Consider the following 18,341-nt stretch of genomic DNA (forward strand, 5'->3'; position numbering starts at 1 on the left):
TCTGAACATTCCTCCAATGTCTTTCATTGAACTCATGAAATACTCCTTTGTGCAAAATGTTCGGTTGTTTTGAAATGTCTTTGTATTACTGTGGTAGGTGTTTGCACAGCTGATAATCTGTGAAACTGCCGATGACCTTGCACTTAATATGTAGAAATAAATGCTAGTATTCACTGTGGAGAAATATTTGAGTGGGGACTGAGTTTATAAGTAGTTAGTTCATTCTTAGATATTTCACATTATGAAGACTGTTGTTGCTCTTTGTAAACACATAACTATAGGATTTCAGGTAATGAATATCTGGGTAATAAGGATGCCCCTATAGTTGAAATTTTATGGTATTTTGAATGCAAGTCATGAAGTTTGAATGTTGTGAGCTTTGTGGAAGAAAAGTACTATGCAAGAAGTACTGTGAAGAACACTAACAAAGGTTAAGAGCTTCAAAATATATTAATACTAATACGGTTTTGTACATGAAATTATACTTTCATGTTTTTCATTTCACTTAGTTAATAAAAAGAATACATTCTAAACCAAAATAATACCCTTAAAATACGTAAATTTTGGAACTTTGGATTTTCAAGGTGTTTGCTTTTCTTTTTCCGGTACTGGAGAATTACGATTCTGTAATAGAGCCATGAATCTGTAAAGCACCTCATTTCGTCATAGCTTTTTTTGAGACACATTAAAGCCACAATAAAATGAAATTTCTCTTTAACAATAAGCTTTAGTGGGTCAGAAAATGAAAATAAGAAAATTCACTGGAGACCAGATTAGACTGGAGAGAAAATGGAAATGTTCTTTTTCTTCTACAGCTTTTATTCTATCTTTGTCACATTCTCTTGATCAGCTTTCTTAAACATAGCTAGAGATTAAGTGAAAACCTGTAAACATCTTTACATTGTCAAATTGCTGATACCCTTTAATTTTTATGTTTTAGAAGAGTTTATAATTGATGGTCGTCTTTGGAAATATGTTTGAAATTGGCCAGGTTTAGTCATATACTGAAGCTTAGAAAAAGATGTCTGTACTTAGTTTTCAGCTTTATAGGCAGCAAACATAAAACATCTAGTGGGGATAATATGAACTTAATCAGTTCTGTGTAATATACATTAAGTTACCTTAATAGCTGAACACACTGGAAATGCTCAGTATATTCTACATTTATTTTGGTTTAAGATGCAGAAATGGACTTCCTAGACATATGCCATATGTTCTCTTCTTATGCCAAGTTAACAAGAATTAAAAGACTGAGATGAATAAACAAGGTCAACTTAAGCTGAGCCAAATTAGACAACAGAATAATTGTCAGATTTTCTGTTGGCAGGGACAGTTTGTTTTGAGCCAATCTTCATGAATTATAGGCTGTAAATTTTTTTTTTTTTTTTTTTTTTTTTTTGCTGGTAAGTCTACCGCCAGGCATTCTGTTGACAATTTTCTTTGTTTTGTAAACACTGAAAATTTTCATCAGTTATATTGTTTATAGGCACACATAAGGATTATGGATAGATGGGGTTTTTTTGTTTGTTTGTTCTAACTTAAGGGAAATTTGCTTAGAAACAAATCTAATAAAACCAAGCCAATATTTAAAACTTTTAGCAAGATTTGTATTTTATTTGGAGTTTCTTAGGTATGAATTCAGATATAATAAATAGAAAACTAAACAATATTACTATTCATTTATGATGGTAAATATCAAAGTAGATTTGTTACAAACGCAAGGTTTATTTACAGTAAAGAATTTAGACCTTGAAGGAGATAATCTAATACAGAGGGAAAGATTGAAGCAATTAGAGAAACGGAATAATTTAAAATATAATAACTAGTTTAGGGCAGTACCAAACCTAAAGTAAAATATTTAGTCCTAGGATCAATTATTTACCATTGTCCTTCTCATTACCCTTTTTCATTCTAAACTGTTTTTTCTTTGAGTTGTTTAACATTTTTTTTAATTGCCAGGTCAAAAAATATGAAAAACTAACCATTTAAATAATGTTTATTTTAACCACATAAAATATGGAAACCAACTATTTAAATAATAATGTCGGTGACCTATAAAGTCTCAGTCAATTCACATAATGGTGATTTTTAAAAACACTCATTTATATCCTAGATGTTGTAACTGCTATTAATATGGAAGTGCCTGATTCTTTTGGGTGTCTAAAGTGTCTACTTAACACATGTATTACTAGTAATGTATTCTTAATATCCTGTATATTCTTGTATTATAAAAATAATTATCTTATTTATTCAGTAAATATTTATTAAGCATCCGTTATATTACAGACAATTTTCTAAGTCCTGTAGGATCCAGCAATGAAGAATTAAAAAAAGACATCTTTACCCTCATACAGTTTACATTCAAGTAAGTTTATTTATAAACTCAAGCACAATACAGTCTATTCAAAACCAGTTTTCAGTTGGTTTCTGTATTATATTTAGTTCAAATGAATTCCATTTATTAATTTTGCCATAGCCTACACAGAAATTAAAATTTTTATTGTTTTGTTGATTGTTTCCTTCGCTGTGCAGAAGCTTTTTATCTTGATGAGGTCTCAATGGTTCATTTTTGCTTTTGTTTCCCTTGCTTCCTAAGACATAGCTAGTAAGAAATTGCTATGGCTAAGGTCAAAGAGGTTGTTGCATATTTTCTCCTATAGGATTTTGATGGTTTCCTGTCGTTTAGGTCTTTCATCCATTTTGAATTTATTTTTGTGTATGGTGTAAGAAAGTGGTCCAGGTTCATTCTTTTTTTTTAAATTTTTAAAATGTTTTTATTTATTTTTGAAGGAGAGAGAGACAGAGCATGAGGGGGGAGGAGCAAAGAGACAGGGACACACAGAATTCGAAGCAGGCTCCAGGCTCTAAGCTGTGAGCACAGAGCCCATTGTGGGGCTCGAACCCACAAACTGTGAGGTCATGACCTGAGCCAAAACCAGACACTCAACCGACTGAGCCAACCAGGTGCTCCCCAGGTTCATTCTTTTGCATGTTGCTGTCCAGTTCTCCCAGCACCATTTGCTGAAGAGACTGTCTTTTTTCCACTGGGTACTCTTTCCTGCTTTGTTGAAAATTATTTGGTCATACATTTGTTGGTCCATTTCTGGGTTCTGTATTCTGTTCATTGATTTATGTGTCTGTTTTTGTGCCAGTACCATACTGTCTTGATGATTACAGCTTTGTAATACAGCTTGAAGTCCAAACTGTGATGCCTTCAGCTTTTTTTTCCTAATTTTTTTTAATGTTTATATATTAAAAAAAAATTTTTTTTTAACGTTTATTTATTTTTGAGACAGAGAGAGACAGAGAATGAACAGGGGAGGGGCAGAGAGAGAGGGAGACACAGAATTGGAAACAGGCTCCAGGCTCTGAGTGGTCAGCACAGAGCCCGACGCGGGGCTCGAACTCACGGACCGTGAGATCATGACCTGAGCCGAAGTCGGACGCTTAATCAACCAAGCCACCCAGGCGCCCCAATGTTTATATTTTTGAGAGAGAGACAGAGACAGAGTGTACGTGGGGAAAGAGCAGTGAGAGAGGGAGACACAGAATTCAAATCAGGCTCCAGGCTCAGAGCTGTCAGCATAGAGCCCGACATGGGGCTTGAACTTAAGAACAGTGAGATCATGATATGAATGAAATCGGCTGCTTAACCAACTGAGCCGCCTGGGTGCTCCTGGTTTTCTTTTTTAAGATTACTTTGGCCATTTGGGGTCTTTAGTGGTTACACAAACTTTACGATTGTCTGTTCTAGCTCTTTGAGGAATGCTGGTGGTATATGTGTAGACTGCTTTGATCAGTATAGACATTTTAACAATATTTGTTCTTCCAGTCCATAAGGATGAATGTTTTTTCCATTTCTTTGTGTCTTCATTTTTTTTCATAAGGTTTCTGTAGTTTTCAGTGTACAGGTCTTTTACCTCTTTGGTTAGGTTTATTACTAGGTATCTGCACAGTGAAGGAAACAATCAACAAAACTGAAAGGCAACCAACAATGGGAGAAGATATTTGCAAATGGCATATTGGATAAAGGGTTAGTATCCAAAATCTATAAAGAAGTTATCAAACTCAACACCCCAGTAACAAATAATCCAGTGAAGAAATGAGCAAGAGACGTGAACAGACACTTGTCTTTTTTTTAAATTTATTTTATTTTTTAAAATATATATCCAACTTAGGAATATAGTGCAATAATGATTTCAGGAGTAGAATCCAGTTATTGATCCCCTATGTATAACACCCAGTGCTCATCCCAACAAGTGTCCTCCTTAAAGCCCCTTGCCCATTTAGCCCATCCACCACCCCCCACCCCTCCAGCAACCCTGTTTGTTCTCTATATTTAGGAGTCTCTTATGTTTTGTCCCTCTCCCTGTTTTTATGTTAGTTTTGCTTACCTTCCCTTATGTTCATCAAACACTTTTAGAAAGAAGACACCCAGATGGCTAACAGACACATGAAAAAGATGCTCAACATCAGTCATCATCAGGGAAATACAAATCAAAAACACAATGAGATAGCACCTCACACCTGTCAGAATAGTAAACTTAACTCAGGAAACAACAGATGTTGGTGAGGATTCAGAGAAAGGGAAACTCTTTTGCACTGCTGATGGGAATGCAAACTGGTGCAGTCACTCTGGAAAACTGTATGGAGTTTCCTCAAAAAATAAAAAATAGAAGTACCTTATGACTCAGCAATTGCACTACTAGGTATTTATCCAAAGGATACAAAAATGCTGATTCAGTGGGGCACATGCACCCCAATGTTTATAGCAGTGCGATATATCAACAATAGTCAAATATGGAAAGAGCCTAAATGTCCATCGACTGATTTTATACACACACACACACACACACACACACACACACACAACAGAATACTACTAGGTGATGAAAAAGAATGAAATCTTGCCATTTGCAACAACATGGATGGAACTAGAATGTATTATGCTAAGCAAAATAAGTCACTCAGAAATATAAATATATGAATTCACTCATGTGAAGTTTAAGAAACACAATAGATGAACATAGGGGAAGGGAAGGAAAAATAAGATAAAAACAGAAGGGAGGCAAACCATAAGAAACTCTTAAATACAGAGAACAAACGGGGTTGCTAGAGGGGAGGTAGGTGGGCAGATGGGCTGAATGAGTGATGAGCATTAAGGAGGGCACTTGTTGGGATGAGCACTGGGTGTTGTATGTAAGTGATGAATCACTGGGTTCTACTCCTGAAACCAGTACTAAACTGTATGTTAACTTGAATTTAAATAGGTATATTAGGAATAAAAAAATAATTTATTCAGTCATATAGGCCTATGAAAAATGTAAATAATTAATGGGAAGGACTTAAAATTAAGAGGACATTTTATAAAGAAGGCTAATATTTTATGGTTCAGTCAACCATTCATGGATGGAATATTTGTTGAATCCTAACTTTGTGCCTAGTGCTGGGTTGGAGGCTCTGGATACAATAGTGAGCAAAAGTAGGTACACTCTTAACCCCTGGTGAGTAGACCCATGTTGTGGGCCATGCTGCCATTCTCTTCTCTCTGCTTCTCTTTCTTACAGAGCTTGATACATTACTGAACTCCTATAGACAAAAACTTTAAGTATCTTTGGGTAAACTTCCCCAATGTAGTTCTGAAATTCACATTTAGCCCTGAACCCTAGCATCCGTATGCTGAAGTATGAAATCAGACATCACATCAAAATTGTCACTGATGCCAAGGCAGCTTTCCCTATCAAGTCAGCCTCGTCATTCAAAATGACCTATTAAAACTGCAGAACACATCCTAACACTTTGTATTAATTTTTCCTTGATTTTTTAACAATTTAGTGGCTTAAACAGCATGCATTCCTTTTCTGGAAGTACTACAGAATAATCTGTTTTCTTGCATTTTTGAGCTTCTAGAGGCCAGCCTGCATTCCTGGGCTCACGGCTCCTTTTCTCCATTTTCAAAGCAATGGTAGGTTGAGTCCATCTCATAGTGAATCACTTAGACTCTGATTCTTCTGCCTCTCTCAACCACATTTAAGGACCCTCTTCCAGATTTAAGGATTACATTAGGCCTGATATCTGAGGTAATCTTCTTATTTAAAAAAAATTTTTAATTGTTTACTTATTTTTGAGAGAGAGAGAGAGAAAGACAGAGGGTAAGAGGGGGAGGGTCAGAGAGAAAAAGGTAGATACAGAATCTGAAACAGGCTACAGGCTCTGAACTGTCAGCACCGATGGGGCCCAAGGAACAGCAAGATCATGACCCGAGCTGAAGTTGGATGTTTCACCAACTGAGCCACCTGGGTGCCCCAAATCTTTGTATGTTTAAGTCAGATGATTAACAACCTTAATTCCATCTGTTTCCTTAATTCCCCTTTACAACATGATGTAACATATTTACAGATTCTGGGGTTAGGATATGGACATCTTTGGGAGTCCATTCTGCCCACTACATACTTTAATATCCTATATTGGCTTCTCACTGTAATTAAAACAAAGATCATACACACTAATATGGATTAACGAGGCTCTAGTAATTTATCATGTTCCATACTCCTTTACAATTTAGCTGTATTGGCTCTCTGTTATGCAAACCTCCCAATCTTGTTACTATACTAGGGCCTTTGTATGGGTACTTTCCTCTCCCTGGAATCTTCTGTCAATTTACTGCATCTTCACATAGATGACTCCTATCATTCAGCCCTTAACTCAAATAGTACCTTCTCTACTCACCAGTTCTTTGTATTTTTTTCTAGTATTTATCATTAATTGAATGACCTTTAGTTATGTATTTTTGTTTGTTTCTTATCTATAGCATTCCTCTTCCTCCCCTACATGCTTGAGAATGCCAAGAGTGCAGTAGGCCTGCAGTGCCAACTATACACTAGGCATTATGGCAGGGCTTAGTGAAATGATAATATCTAAGAGTCATGGTGGTTTTCCCCTTCATGGAGTTTATAGGTTAATGAGGAAGCAGATACTAATCTAATAATCACATAAGAATAAAACTGTAAGTATTATAGTATTATAAGGCTTTATAATTAGGGTGTTTTACTATCTGGTAGGACTAGCTCCCCTCCCATAGTTTCTTCTTTGTTTTAATTTTCTATGTGAACTTTAATATCACCTTGTCTAACTCAATAAAAAAGTATGTTGGTCTTTTTATTGGGATTACATTAAATGTAGGTAGTTTAACATAATACATTAATTTAGGGGGAACTGACATCTTTATGATGTTGAGTCATCCTATTCAAGAAGAGGGATATCTTCCCATTTGTTCAAGGCCATTTTTATGTCTTTCACAGTGTTGTAAGATTTCTATCATACGGAATTTGCATATTTTTTGTTCAGTTTATTCCTCAGTATTTAATCTTTGTTGATAAAATACATGGGGTTTTCCTCTACCATTACCATCTCTAACTCATTACTGTTTGTGTATATGAAGGCTAGTGGTTCTTGTACATTAGTTTTATATCTTTCTACCTTACTGTATTTTTAAAATATTTGATTTTATCATTGATTCCCTAGTAGTCTTCTGTTATATTGTCATATCACTGAAAATGGAGATAGTTTTATTTCCTTACCAATTTTTTTTAAAGTTTGTTTGTTTAGGGAGTGAGCAAGTGCAGAGAAGGGGCAGAGAGAGGAAGAGAGAGAGAATCCCAAGCAGGCTCCATACTGTCAGTGCAGAGCCTGATGGCAGGGCTTGAACCCACGAACCAGGAAATAATGACTGAGCTGAAGTAGGACACTCAACCGACTGAGCTAACAAGGCACCCCTTCTTACCACTTTTTGTTCTCTACTTCAAGGATTGGCAAACTTCAAAGTATAAGATAGTAAATTACCTAGGCTTTGAGGACATACAGTCTCAACTACCAACCCATAAACAATAAATAAATGGGTGTGGATGTGTTCTAATAAAACTTTATTTACAAAAACAGCAGATTTGGATTTGGCCACTGAGCCATAGTTTGCCAACCTTTGATCTAGTTGATTTATCTAATTGTAATGGCTAACTGTAATGTACCTCTAGTACAGTGTCGAACAGTAGCAGAGATAGTGGGTATTCTTGTCTTGTTTCTGATTTTAGTGGAAATGCCCTCAGTGATTTCCCATTAAATAAGATACTAGTATTAGGACTAAGTTATATATATCAAGAATATATCCCTCAATTCCTATTTTCTTGAGGATTTTTTTCTGTCATTTCTGTCATTTCAGTGCCTTTTATTAAATTTTAATTTGAATTTATTCCCATTGGAATGCCTTGTAATTTATTTTTCATTTCTAAGATATTTTGCTTCCTTTTGTTTCTTGAATGCACTGAGCTTCCTCTTCCCTGCCTCTCCTCTTAGTTTTCATCTAATTCAGAGTGGGTTTCCAGAGTGCTTGAAGTGTTGTACAGTTTTCTTGTACTTCATGCCTGTTTTAGGGGAGAGAATTTTTCTCAACTGATATATGTTGGTCTACATTTTTCTGCTTCTTTGCAGTATAACTCTATAGAACTCTTCATCTTTTTCCTGTTTATTTTTGTGGTATTGGAATGTATTTTGTGAGATTCTGGTTCATTGGAGCCCTTTGTATAGCTAAGTCTGACACTTGTTTTTGTGGGGTAGATACATAGACCAATGGAACAGAATGGCAAATCCAGAAATAAATCTTCACACGTATGGTCAATTGATTTTGACAAAGGAGTAAAGGCAATTAGATTTTCATATACAAAATAATGAACTTTAACCCTTATATGAGACATAAAAATTAACTCAAAATGGACTTGAATGTAAAGCTAAAATTATAAAACTTCCAGGAGAAAACTTAAGAGAAAATTTTTGTGATTTTCGTTTAGAAAAAGATTTCTTATATATAAAAGTACAATCAATAAAAGAAAAACTAAATTGTGCTTTATCAAAATTTGAAACTTTTGCACTTCAAAAGACACTGTTAGGAAAATGAGAGGGCAAGCCATAGACTGGGAGAAAATATTTGCAAATCATATTATGTGATAAAGGACTTCAAACTGAGGAATATAATAAAGAGGTCTTATAATTCAATAATAAGAGAACTTATTTAAAAAATGGACAACGTTTTGCATAAATATTTCACCAAAGATAAGCTAATGGCTAATAATCACATAAAAATGCTCAACATCACTAGTCATTAGGGAAATGCAAATTAAAATCATAATAAGACACTATACCCGGTAGAATGGTTATAATAAAAAAGATTGACAATACCAACCACAGGTGAGGATATGGAGAAACTGAAACCCTTGTATGTTGCTGACGGGTATGTAAAATGTTAGTCACTTTGGAAAAACAATTTGGTAGTTTCTAAAAACTAACAAGATAAATATAAACTGAGAGCATGATCTATCAGTTCCACTCCTAGATATCTACCCAAGAGAAATGAAAACGTATGTTCCCTCGAAGACTTATGTGAATATTTATATCAACATTATTCATGTAGCCGAAAGCTACAAGTAATTAAAATATCCAGCAGCTGGTGAGTGGATAAACAAAATATGGTATATCCATACAACGGAATACTATTCAGAAATTAAAAAGGAATAAACTAGACACTACAACATGTATGAACCTCAGAAACCATAATGCTAAGTGAAGGAAGGCTGACACAAAAAAAGACAACATATTGTATGAATTAATTTATATGAAGTTTCCAGATTGTATGATATCATTTATATGAAATTCCTCTAGAGGCAGGAAGCAGACACATGACTGGCTCAGGCTGGAGGTAGGAGTGGGAATGGACTGTAAATTATTGGCATCAGGGAACTTTGTGGCAGTGGAAATGTTCTAAAACTACACTGTAGTGGTAGTTGCACAACTTTATACATTCAGCAAACATATTTGAATTGTATACTTACAAGGAGTGAATTTTGTGGTACGTGTAAATTATACGCCAGTAACATTGTTTTTAAAAAAGTAAATAAAGAAGTAGGACTGCCAGAGAGTTGAAGATAATAATGGCTGCTTTCCTTTCCACCTCTCAGTACTTCCTCTATAAACAGTATAGAACATAATAAGGAAGAAACAAACTGCATGAAAGCCACAGCTTCAGCATGACTTGACAGAGAACTTCCAAACAATTGTAAATAAAATGGAAAAAACGCCAAATGCCAGTGCATGATCTCCAATTCCTGGTGTTCTTAGCATGAACTACACCATGCAACTTGAAGGGATAGTTTTTTTTAAATGCACAGCTTCTGGGGTGGGGTGATGAGTGGGTGAAAAAGGTAGAAAGGGAGAAGCACCTTATGGCGGTTGGGTGTGAAGGAAGAAAGAAGCAAAAGGGGAAAATTTAGGATCCTGCAATATAAAAGGGAGCCAAAAAAATTAAGAGGCCATACAACTCTATCAGGAATGTGTAAAGAGCTTAATTAGACGGTCTTATTCCAGGATCTTCTGGTTAAATTTTTGGCTAGTCTCCCATTCTGTCACTTGACCTAAGCAGGCTAGTAGAACTGTGGCTTTCCCTGTTCATTTCCTATCAAATTTGTTACTTTTGCTGACAGTTTGTTATTTTTATCGATAATAGTGCTGGACAAGGGTTTTTCCATTCAAAAGCTCCACATCACGTCAACTAGCTGGTTTTTCACAGCCGGTACTACCCTAGAACTAACTACAAGGCTGAACTAGCTTGGGAGTGGTGGAAGGATGGGAGCAGCCCCAGAACATCAGATTTCCCCTTCATTACTAGAAGTTCAGCATTATTTCATGAATAAATGCTTATCAAATTGTTGTTTGCCCTTTTTGATTTCAGAGCCCTGAAATCGTAGTTTTTGTCCAGTTTTAAAACTGTTTCCTGGGGATAGGATTTATTCACCTCTAAACTTTGCCATACCTGGAAATTCTCCTTTATTTACTATTAACCAAACTATGTAGTTTGAGGCATTTTTCTCAAGGATGTTTTACGTATGCATGTATAATTGATAGGAAATATGGAATATATTGAAATATGATATATATGAAAAATATGGCCTCTTCACAGTAATTGCATATAGTTGGGATCCTTACGAGCAGATATGTAAGCTACCGAATAGGGGCCAAATACTGCCCACTGCCTATTTTTGTAAATAAAGTTTTACTGTAACACAGCCACTCTCATTTATTTATGTATTATCTATGGCTGCTTTCATACTAAGATGGCATAGTTGAGTGTTGTGATAAAATCTGTATGATCCACAAAGCCTAATATCTGGTGCTTTACACAAAAAGTTTGCTGACATTTGCTTCAAAGCATTATCATAATTAACATAGCTACCATTATAAATAATAATACTTTGTCTAGTATATTTACTTCACATTTATCCTTTATTTTCTCAATAACCCAATATAATCAGCTACATACATATGAGTTATCAATTATCAGATTCCAAAAACTAATGGTAACCTTCATAAGTATGATCATATAAATTATAATACAAACTGAATATACTAAAAATTAATATTTTAATCTAATAATCTCACAATCCTAACATTTAACAACAGAGTAAGACTAGAATTTAGTATCTTATAGTAATTTCATGTTCATGTTGGTTTGCAATAACATTCATTCTAACAATACTCTGTTTACACTCAATTACATCATATATGCTGTTGCATGAACAAACTACTATAAAGTCGTTGCCATGAGAAAATGCACATTTTTTTCTTTGATATTTTGAAATCTCCTTGCTTAACTATTACTTTGCATTTAAAAAGGGAATATTTAAATTGTTTAATACTAAATACTTTGTGGAGCACTTTACTCAGTTCAACATATCTTACCTGTTAGAAGAGACATTCCGTGTTCTTTGTTGAATATGTTTATGGACTGAACAAAAGGGAGGGAGGTCATCTGGAAATGTGTCTTCTCCTTGAGGAGCTAAAGATAGGCCAACAAAAGCTTCATTTAGCGTATCTCCTCTGTCCAAAGGCCCCAGGAGTTCTGTTAAAAAATGATCAAGGTATAAGTTAAAATCAAATAAAATTTCTGATAACTCCTTCATAAGTATGCTTACAGGAAAATCTTTCACATAGCCCAACGAAACTTAAAAAGTTGTCAATTAACTATATAATGCACAGTGGAAATCTTGTAGTCATAGTCCCCCTATGACTTCTGTCATTCTTACACTTAGCTCAACCCAGGGGAATTTGGTAACTGAGTAATTAATGTTTCTGAGTTTAGATTTTAAAAATTCACTTGTAACTTCACTCATAGTGTTTTTAGCCAGCATTTTATTAATCAAATATTTTTGTTGTGAACAAATTACTGGAATATTTTATTATATTGGAAAGTTGTGAGAGGTGAATTATTTTACACTCCATACGTTGAACATAATTTGAAAGCAATAAAGGAAAGTATCTTTCTTTTCTAATATTTACTCTTAATTACAATTTTAAAGTGTACAGAGAGTTTGTTATTCCCACATCATACAGATGAAGAAAGCAAACTTTAATATTGGCAACTTTGACAGGGCATTGTTTAGAAAAATTGTGAAACATGACGAAGTTGTGAAAAATATATCTGAAAAACATAAATCTGATTAAAAGCCAAAAACTCTTAGGACTGCACCCTGTGCATGTGTGTATTTTGTTTCTTTCTTTCTTTTCTTTCTTTCTTTCTTTCTTTCTTTCTTTCTTTCTTTCTTTCTTTCTTTCTTTCTTTCTTTCTTTCTTTCTCTTTCTTTCTTTCTTTCTCTTTCTTTCTTTCTTTCTTTCTTCTTTCTTCTTTCTTTCTTTCTTTCTTTCTTTCTTTCTTTCTTTCTTTCTTTCTTTCTTTCTTTCTTTCTTTCTTTCTTTCTTTCTCCTTCCTTCCTTCCTTCCTTCCTTCCTTCCTTCCTTCCTTTTTTTTTTTTTTTGAGAGAGAGACAGAGCATGAACCAGGGAGGGGCAGAGAGAGGAGACAGAGAATCCTAAGCTGACTCCACACTGTCAGTGCACAGAGCCCGACGTGGGGCTCAGACTCATGAAACCGTGACCTGAGCTGAAATCAAGGGTTGGATGCTTAACCAACTAAGCCACCCAGGTGTTCCAACCATGGTAACCATTTTTTAAGTGTGCAGTTCAATAGTATTAAGTATATTCACCTCATTGTGCAACAGATCCCCAAAATATTTTCTGCTTTCAAAACTGACACTGTACACCCATTAAAAAACTCCCTAATTATTTCCTATTTCCCTTCTTCTAGGCCCTGGTAACCACCATTTTACTTTTTGTTTCTATAAATCTGACTACTTTAGTACTTCATTTAAGTGGTATCATACAGTATTTGTATTTATGTGACTGGCATATTCTCCTTAGCATAATGTCCTCATGGCTCATCCATGTGGTAGGATTTCCTTCCTTTCTTAACAATTAAAAAAAATTTTTTTGAAGGGGGGAAGGGTGGGGAGAGAGACAGAATCTTAAGCAGGCTCCATTTCCAGCCTAGACCCCCATGTGCCAGGCTCAATTTCACGACCATGAGATGATTACCTGAACAGAAATCAATAGTTGGACACTTAACTCACTGAGCCATTCAGGCATCCCCAGGATTTCCTTCCTTTTTAAGGCTGAATAATATCCCACTGTGCATGTGTGTGTGTACACAGAACCACATTTGGTTTATACATTTGATCGTCCATGGAGATTTGGGTTGCTTCCAGCTTTTGGCTACTGTGAATAATTCTTCTATGAAGATATCTTTTTGATACTCTGATTACAATTCCTTTGGATATGTACCTATAAGTGGAGTTGCTGGATCATAGGTAAGGTATATTTTTAAAAAATTTTTAATGAACTGCCATGTTTTTTGGTTGTGGTGGCAACATTTTACAATCCCACCAAGAGCACTCCACAATTTTTCCAGTTTTGCCAACACTTGTTATTTTCCTTTCTTTTTTTTATTATAGCCATCCTAATGGGTGTGAGGTGCTCACATATAACTCACATATAACTATATCTCATTATAGTTTTGCTTTTGTGTCCATAATTATCAGTGATGTCGAACATATTTTCATGTGCCTATTGGCCATTTGATTTTCTTTGTTGGAGAAATATCTATTCAAGTCCCTTTGTCCATTTTTGAATCAGATTGTTTGATTTTGTTGTTGAGTTTTAGGAGTACTTTATCTTTCTGGGTATTAAACCCTTACTACATATATACTACTAAATAGAATATACGATTTTCAAATATTCTCTCCTATTCTATGGGTTGCCCTTTTCATTCTGTTGATAGTGTCCTTTGATGAATAAAAGTTTTAAATTTTGATGCAGTCCAGTTTATTTTTGTTGCCTACTTTGGTATCCTATCCAGGAAACCACTGCCAAATCCAATGTCATGATGCTTTCTCTTTGTTTTATCTCTGTAAGTTGGGTAGTTTAGGTCTTACAATTAGGCCTTTGGTCCATTTTGAGTTAATTTTCATAGATGGTGAAAGTTAAGGGTCCAAATTCATTTTTTTACAATGTTTATTCATTTATTTTGAGAGACAGAGAGAAAGCATGAGCAGGAAAGGGACAGAGAGAGAGGGAGAGGGAGAATCCCAAACAGGCTCCATGCTGTCAGCACAGAGCCCCACACGGGGCTCAGTCCATTAACTGTGAGATTGTGACTAGAGCCAAAATCAGGAGTTGGACACTTAACTTACTGAACCACCCAGGTGCTCCCCAACTTCATTTCTTTTTAATATGGATATCTAGTTTTCCAAGCACCATTTGTTGAAAAGACTGTCCTTTCCTGCACTGGACTGGGTACCCTTGTTGAAAATCACTTGACCATATATGTAAGGGTTTATTTCTGGGATCTCTGTTTTATTCCATCAGTCTATATGTCTGCTGTTATGCCAGTACTATTTATTGTTTTGGTTACGGTAGCTTTGTAGTAAGTTTTGACATGAGGAACTGTGAGTCCTTCAGCTTTATTCTTTCTCAAGATTATTTCGGTTCTTTAGGGTCCATTGAGATTCCATATGAATTTTAGGATAGGTTTTTCTGTTTCTGCAAAATATGTCATTGGGATTTTGAGAAGGATTGTACTGAATCTTTAGATTCCTTTGGAATCTAAGGACATTTTAACAGTAAATCTTAACAACTCATGAACAAGGAATGCTTTTTCAATTTTTACTGTCTTCTTCATTTTCTTTCAGTAGTGTTTTCTTCTTTTCAGTGTATAGGTGTTTCACCTCCTTAGGTTTATTCCTAAGAATTTAATTTTTCTTGATTGGATTTGTTTTTAAAATTTTTCTTTATAAATTGTTCATTTTTTAAAAATTAAACGTTTTTATTTAAATCCCAGTTAGTTAATATACAGTATAATATAGTTTCAGGTGTACAATACAGTGATTCAACACTTTCATACGACACCTGGGACTTATCACATCAAGTGCACTCCTTAATCCCCATCACCTATGTTACCCATCCCTCCCCACCAATTCCCTCCGGTAGCCTACAGTTCTGTATAGTTAAGGGTCTTTTTCTGATTTGGATGCTTCTATTTTTTATTTTTTAAAGGTTTCTTTATTCTGGGGAGAGAGAGAGTGAGCTTGTATGCAAGTATGTGTGAGCAGAGGAGGAGCAGAGAGAGAGAGGGAGACAGAGGATCCAAAGCCAGATCTGCACTGACAGCAAAGAGCCTGGTGTGGGGCTCAAACTCACAAACTGTGAGATCATGACATGAGTTGAAGTCAAACACTTAACTAATTGAGCCACACCTATTTATTTTATTTCCTAATTGCTCTGGCTGGGATTTCCAGCACCATATTGAAAAGAAATAGAGAAAGAGAGCATCCTTGTCTTGTTCATGATTGTAGAGGAAAAGCTTTCAACTTTTCACTTTTAACTATAATATTAGTGGTGGGCTTTTAATAATTTTAATATGAGTCTTTTTAATGTCAAGATACTTTCCTTTTCTATTTAGTTTATTGAGTTTTTATTATGAGAGGGTATTTCCGTCCTTCATTCTGTTATTGTGGAATATTACATTAATTTACTTTTGTAGGTTGAACTGTCCTTGCATTCCAGAAATAAATTAGTTGGAGTATAATGTTTTAAATATGCTGCTGAATTTGGTTTAGTAGTATTTTGTTAAGAATTTGCATCAGCATTCATCAGAAATATTGGTATATTCTGTTATTTAATGTTTTTGCCTGGCTTTGGTATTAGGGTGCTAGAAAGTCAGGGAGGGACATTAAAGTATCCCCCAAATTGAGAAAGCACTTTGAGACAGGAATATGAAGGTGGTGATTCCATACAGTATACACAGTTTTTTTCATGGTAACTTATTGATGGGGCAATCAGGTGGGGGAGATCCATGGCAACTACATAGTTATTCTCCAGAAAATGCAGACCTTTGTCCACAGATTTTATTAGAGCTAGGGGACACAAAGAAGGATAGTGTAATGAGATCAGAGGCTTAACATGTACCTCAAAGGGTTTGCATGTACCTAATTGACAGCTAACCTTTTATTAGATCTTGTGGCACCACCTGTGCATCATGAGGGGGAAAGGCTGTGTTATGGCTAACAGATTCACAGGAGGCTAAAACATGCCTTCCACCTCATCCTAGCCTTGGCAGCCTAAGGCATGTATATTAATCTCCAAGGGGCCTGGAACACGAAACCCCAAAAGAGAGGTCATCAAATGAATATGAACAAGATGGTAGGGTCAAAGATGGAATTAGCACTCCTACATAGAATAATGATGGCTTCATAAAATGAGTATGGGCTGTTGTTTCCTCTTCAGTTTTTTTTGTAAAAGTTTGAAGAGGACTGGTGGTCTTCTTTGAATGTGTAGTGGACTTTCCAGTGAAGCCGTCACTGGACTTTTCTTTTTGATTTATCCATTTCCAGGATTTATCCATTTCTTCTAGGTTTTACAATTTGTTGGCATGTAGTTGTTCATAGTAGTTTTAGAATCCTTTTTATTGCTGTGGTATTGGTTGTAATAGCCCTCCTTCTGATATTTATTTTTGAGTTTTCTTCTTTTTGTTCTTAATCTAGCCAATGATTCCTCAATTTTTGTTGAAGTTTTTTATTTATTTATTTATTTTTTTAAAATGAAATTTATTGACAAATTGATTTCCATACAACACCCAGTGCTCATCCCAAAAGGTGCCCTCCTCAATACCCATCACCCACCCTCTCCTCCCTCCCACCCCCCATCAACCCTCAGTTTGTTCTCAGTTTTTAACAGTCTCTTATGCTTTGGCTCTCTCCCATTCTAACCTCTTTTTTTTTTTTTTCCTTCCCCTCCCCCATGGGTTCCTGGTAAGTTTCTCAGGATCCACATAAGAGTGAAACCATATGGTATCTGTCTTTCTCTGTATGGCTTATTTCACTTAGCATCACACTCTCCAGTTCCATCCACGTTGCTACAAAAGGCCATATTTCATTTTTTCTCATTGCCACGTAATATTCCATTGTGTATATAAACCACAATTTCTTTATCCATTCATCAGTTGATGGACATTTAGGCTCTTTCCATAATTTGGCTATTGTTGAGAGTGCTGCTATGAACATTGGGGTACAAGTGGCCCTATGCATCAGTGCTCCTGTATCCCTTGGATAAATTCCTAGCAGTGCTATTGCTGGGTCATAGGGTAGGTCTATTTTTAATTTTCTGAGGAACCTCCACACTGCTTTCCAGAGCGGCTGCACCAATTTGCATTCCCACCAACAGTGCAAGAGGGTTCCCATTTCTCCACATCCTCTCCAGCATCTATAGTCTCCTGATTTGTTCATTTTGGCCACTCTGACTGGCGTGAGGTGATACCTGAGTGTGGTTTTGATTTGTATTTCCCTGAGGAGGAGGGACGCTGAACATCTTTTCATGTGCCTGTTGGCCATCCGGATGTCTTCTTTAGAGAAGTGTCTATTCATGTTTTCTGCCCATTTCTTCACTGGGTTATTTGTTTTTCGGGTGTGGAGTTTGGTGAGCTCTTTATAGATTTTGGATACTAGCCCTTTGTCCGATATGTCATTTGCGAATATCTTTTCCCATTCGGTTGGTTGCCTTTTAGTTTTGTTGGTTGTTTCCTTTGCTGTGCAGAAGCTTTTTATCTTCATAAGGTCCCAGTAATTCACTTTTGCTTTTAATTCCCTTGCCTTTGGGGATGTGTCGAGTAAGAGATTGCTACGGCTGAGGTCAGAGAGGTCTTTTCCTGCTTTCTCCTCTAAGGTTTTGATGGTTTTCTGTCTCACATTCAGGTCCTTTATCCATTTTGAGTTTATTTTTGTGAATGGTGTGAGAAAGTGGTCTAGTTTCAACCTTCTGCATGTTGCTGTCCAGTTCTCCCAGCACCATTTGTTAAAGAGGCTGTCTTTTTTCCATTGGATGTTCTTTCCTGCTTTGTCAAAGGTGAGTTGGCC

At 35.7% G+C, this 18,341-nt stretch overlaps 1 protein-coding gene across 1 annotated transcript in view; it reads right to left on the minus strand.

The window, feature by feature from the left end:
• Positions 1-18,341, minus strand: part of LOC122496902 (WD repeat containing planar cell polarity effector) — a 392,211-nt gene that overhangs the window by 49,103 nt on the left and 324,767 nt on the right. The window contains exon 15 of the mRNA XM_043603499.1: positions 11,782-11,941. Within this exon, the coding sequence (XP_043459434.1) occupies positions 11,782-11,941 (160 nt within the window). The remainder of the gene's footprint in view (positions 1-11,781; positions 11,942-18,341) is intronic.

Source organism: Prionailurus bengalensis, chromosome A3 (assembly GCF_016509475.1).
Source record: "Prionailurus bengalensis isolate Pbe53 chromosome A3, Fcat_Pben_1.1_paternal_pri, whole genome shotgun sequence".
Taxonomy (NCBI): domain Eukaryota; kingdom Metazoa; phylum Chordata; class Mammalia; order Carnivora; family Felidae; genus Prionailurus; species Prionailurus bengalensis.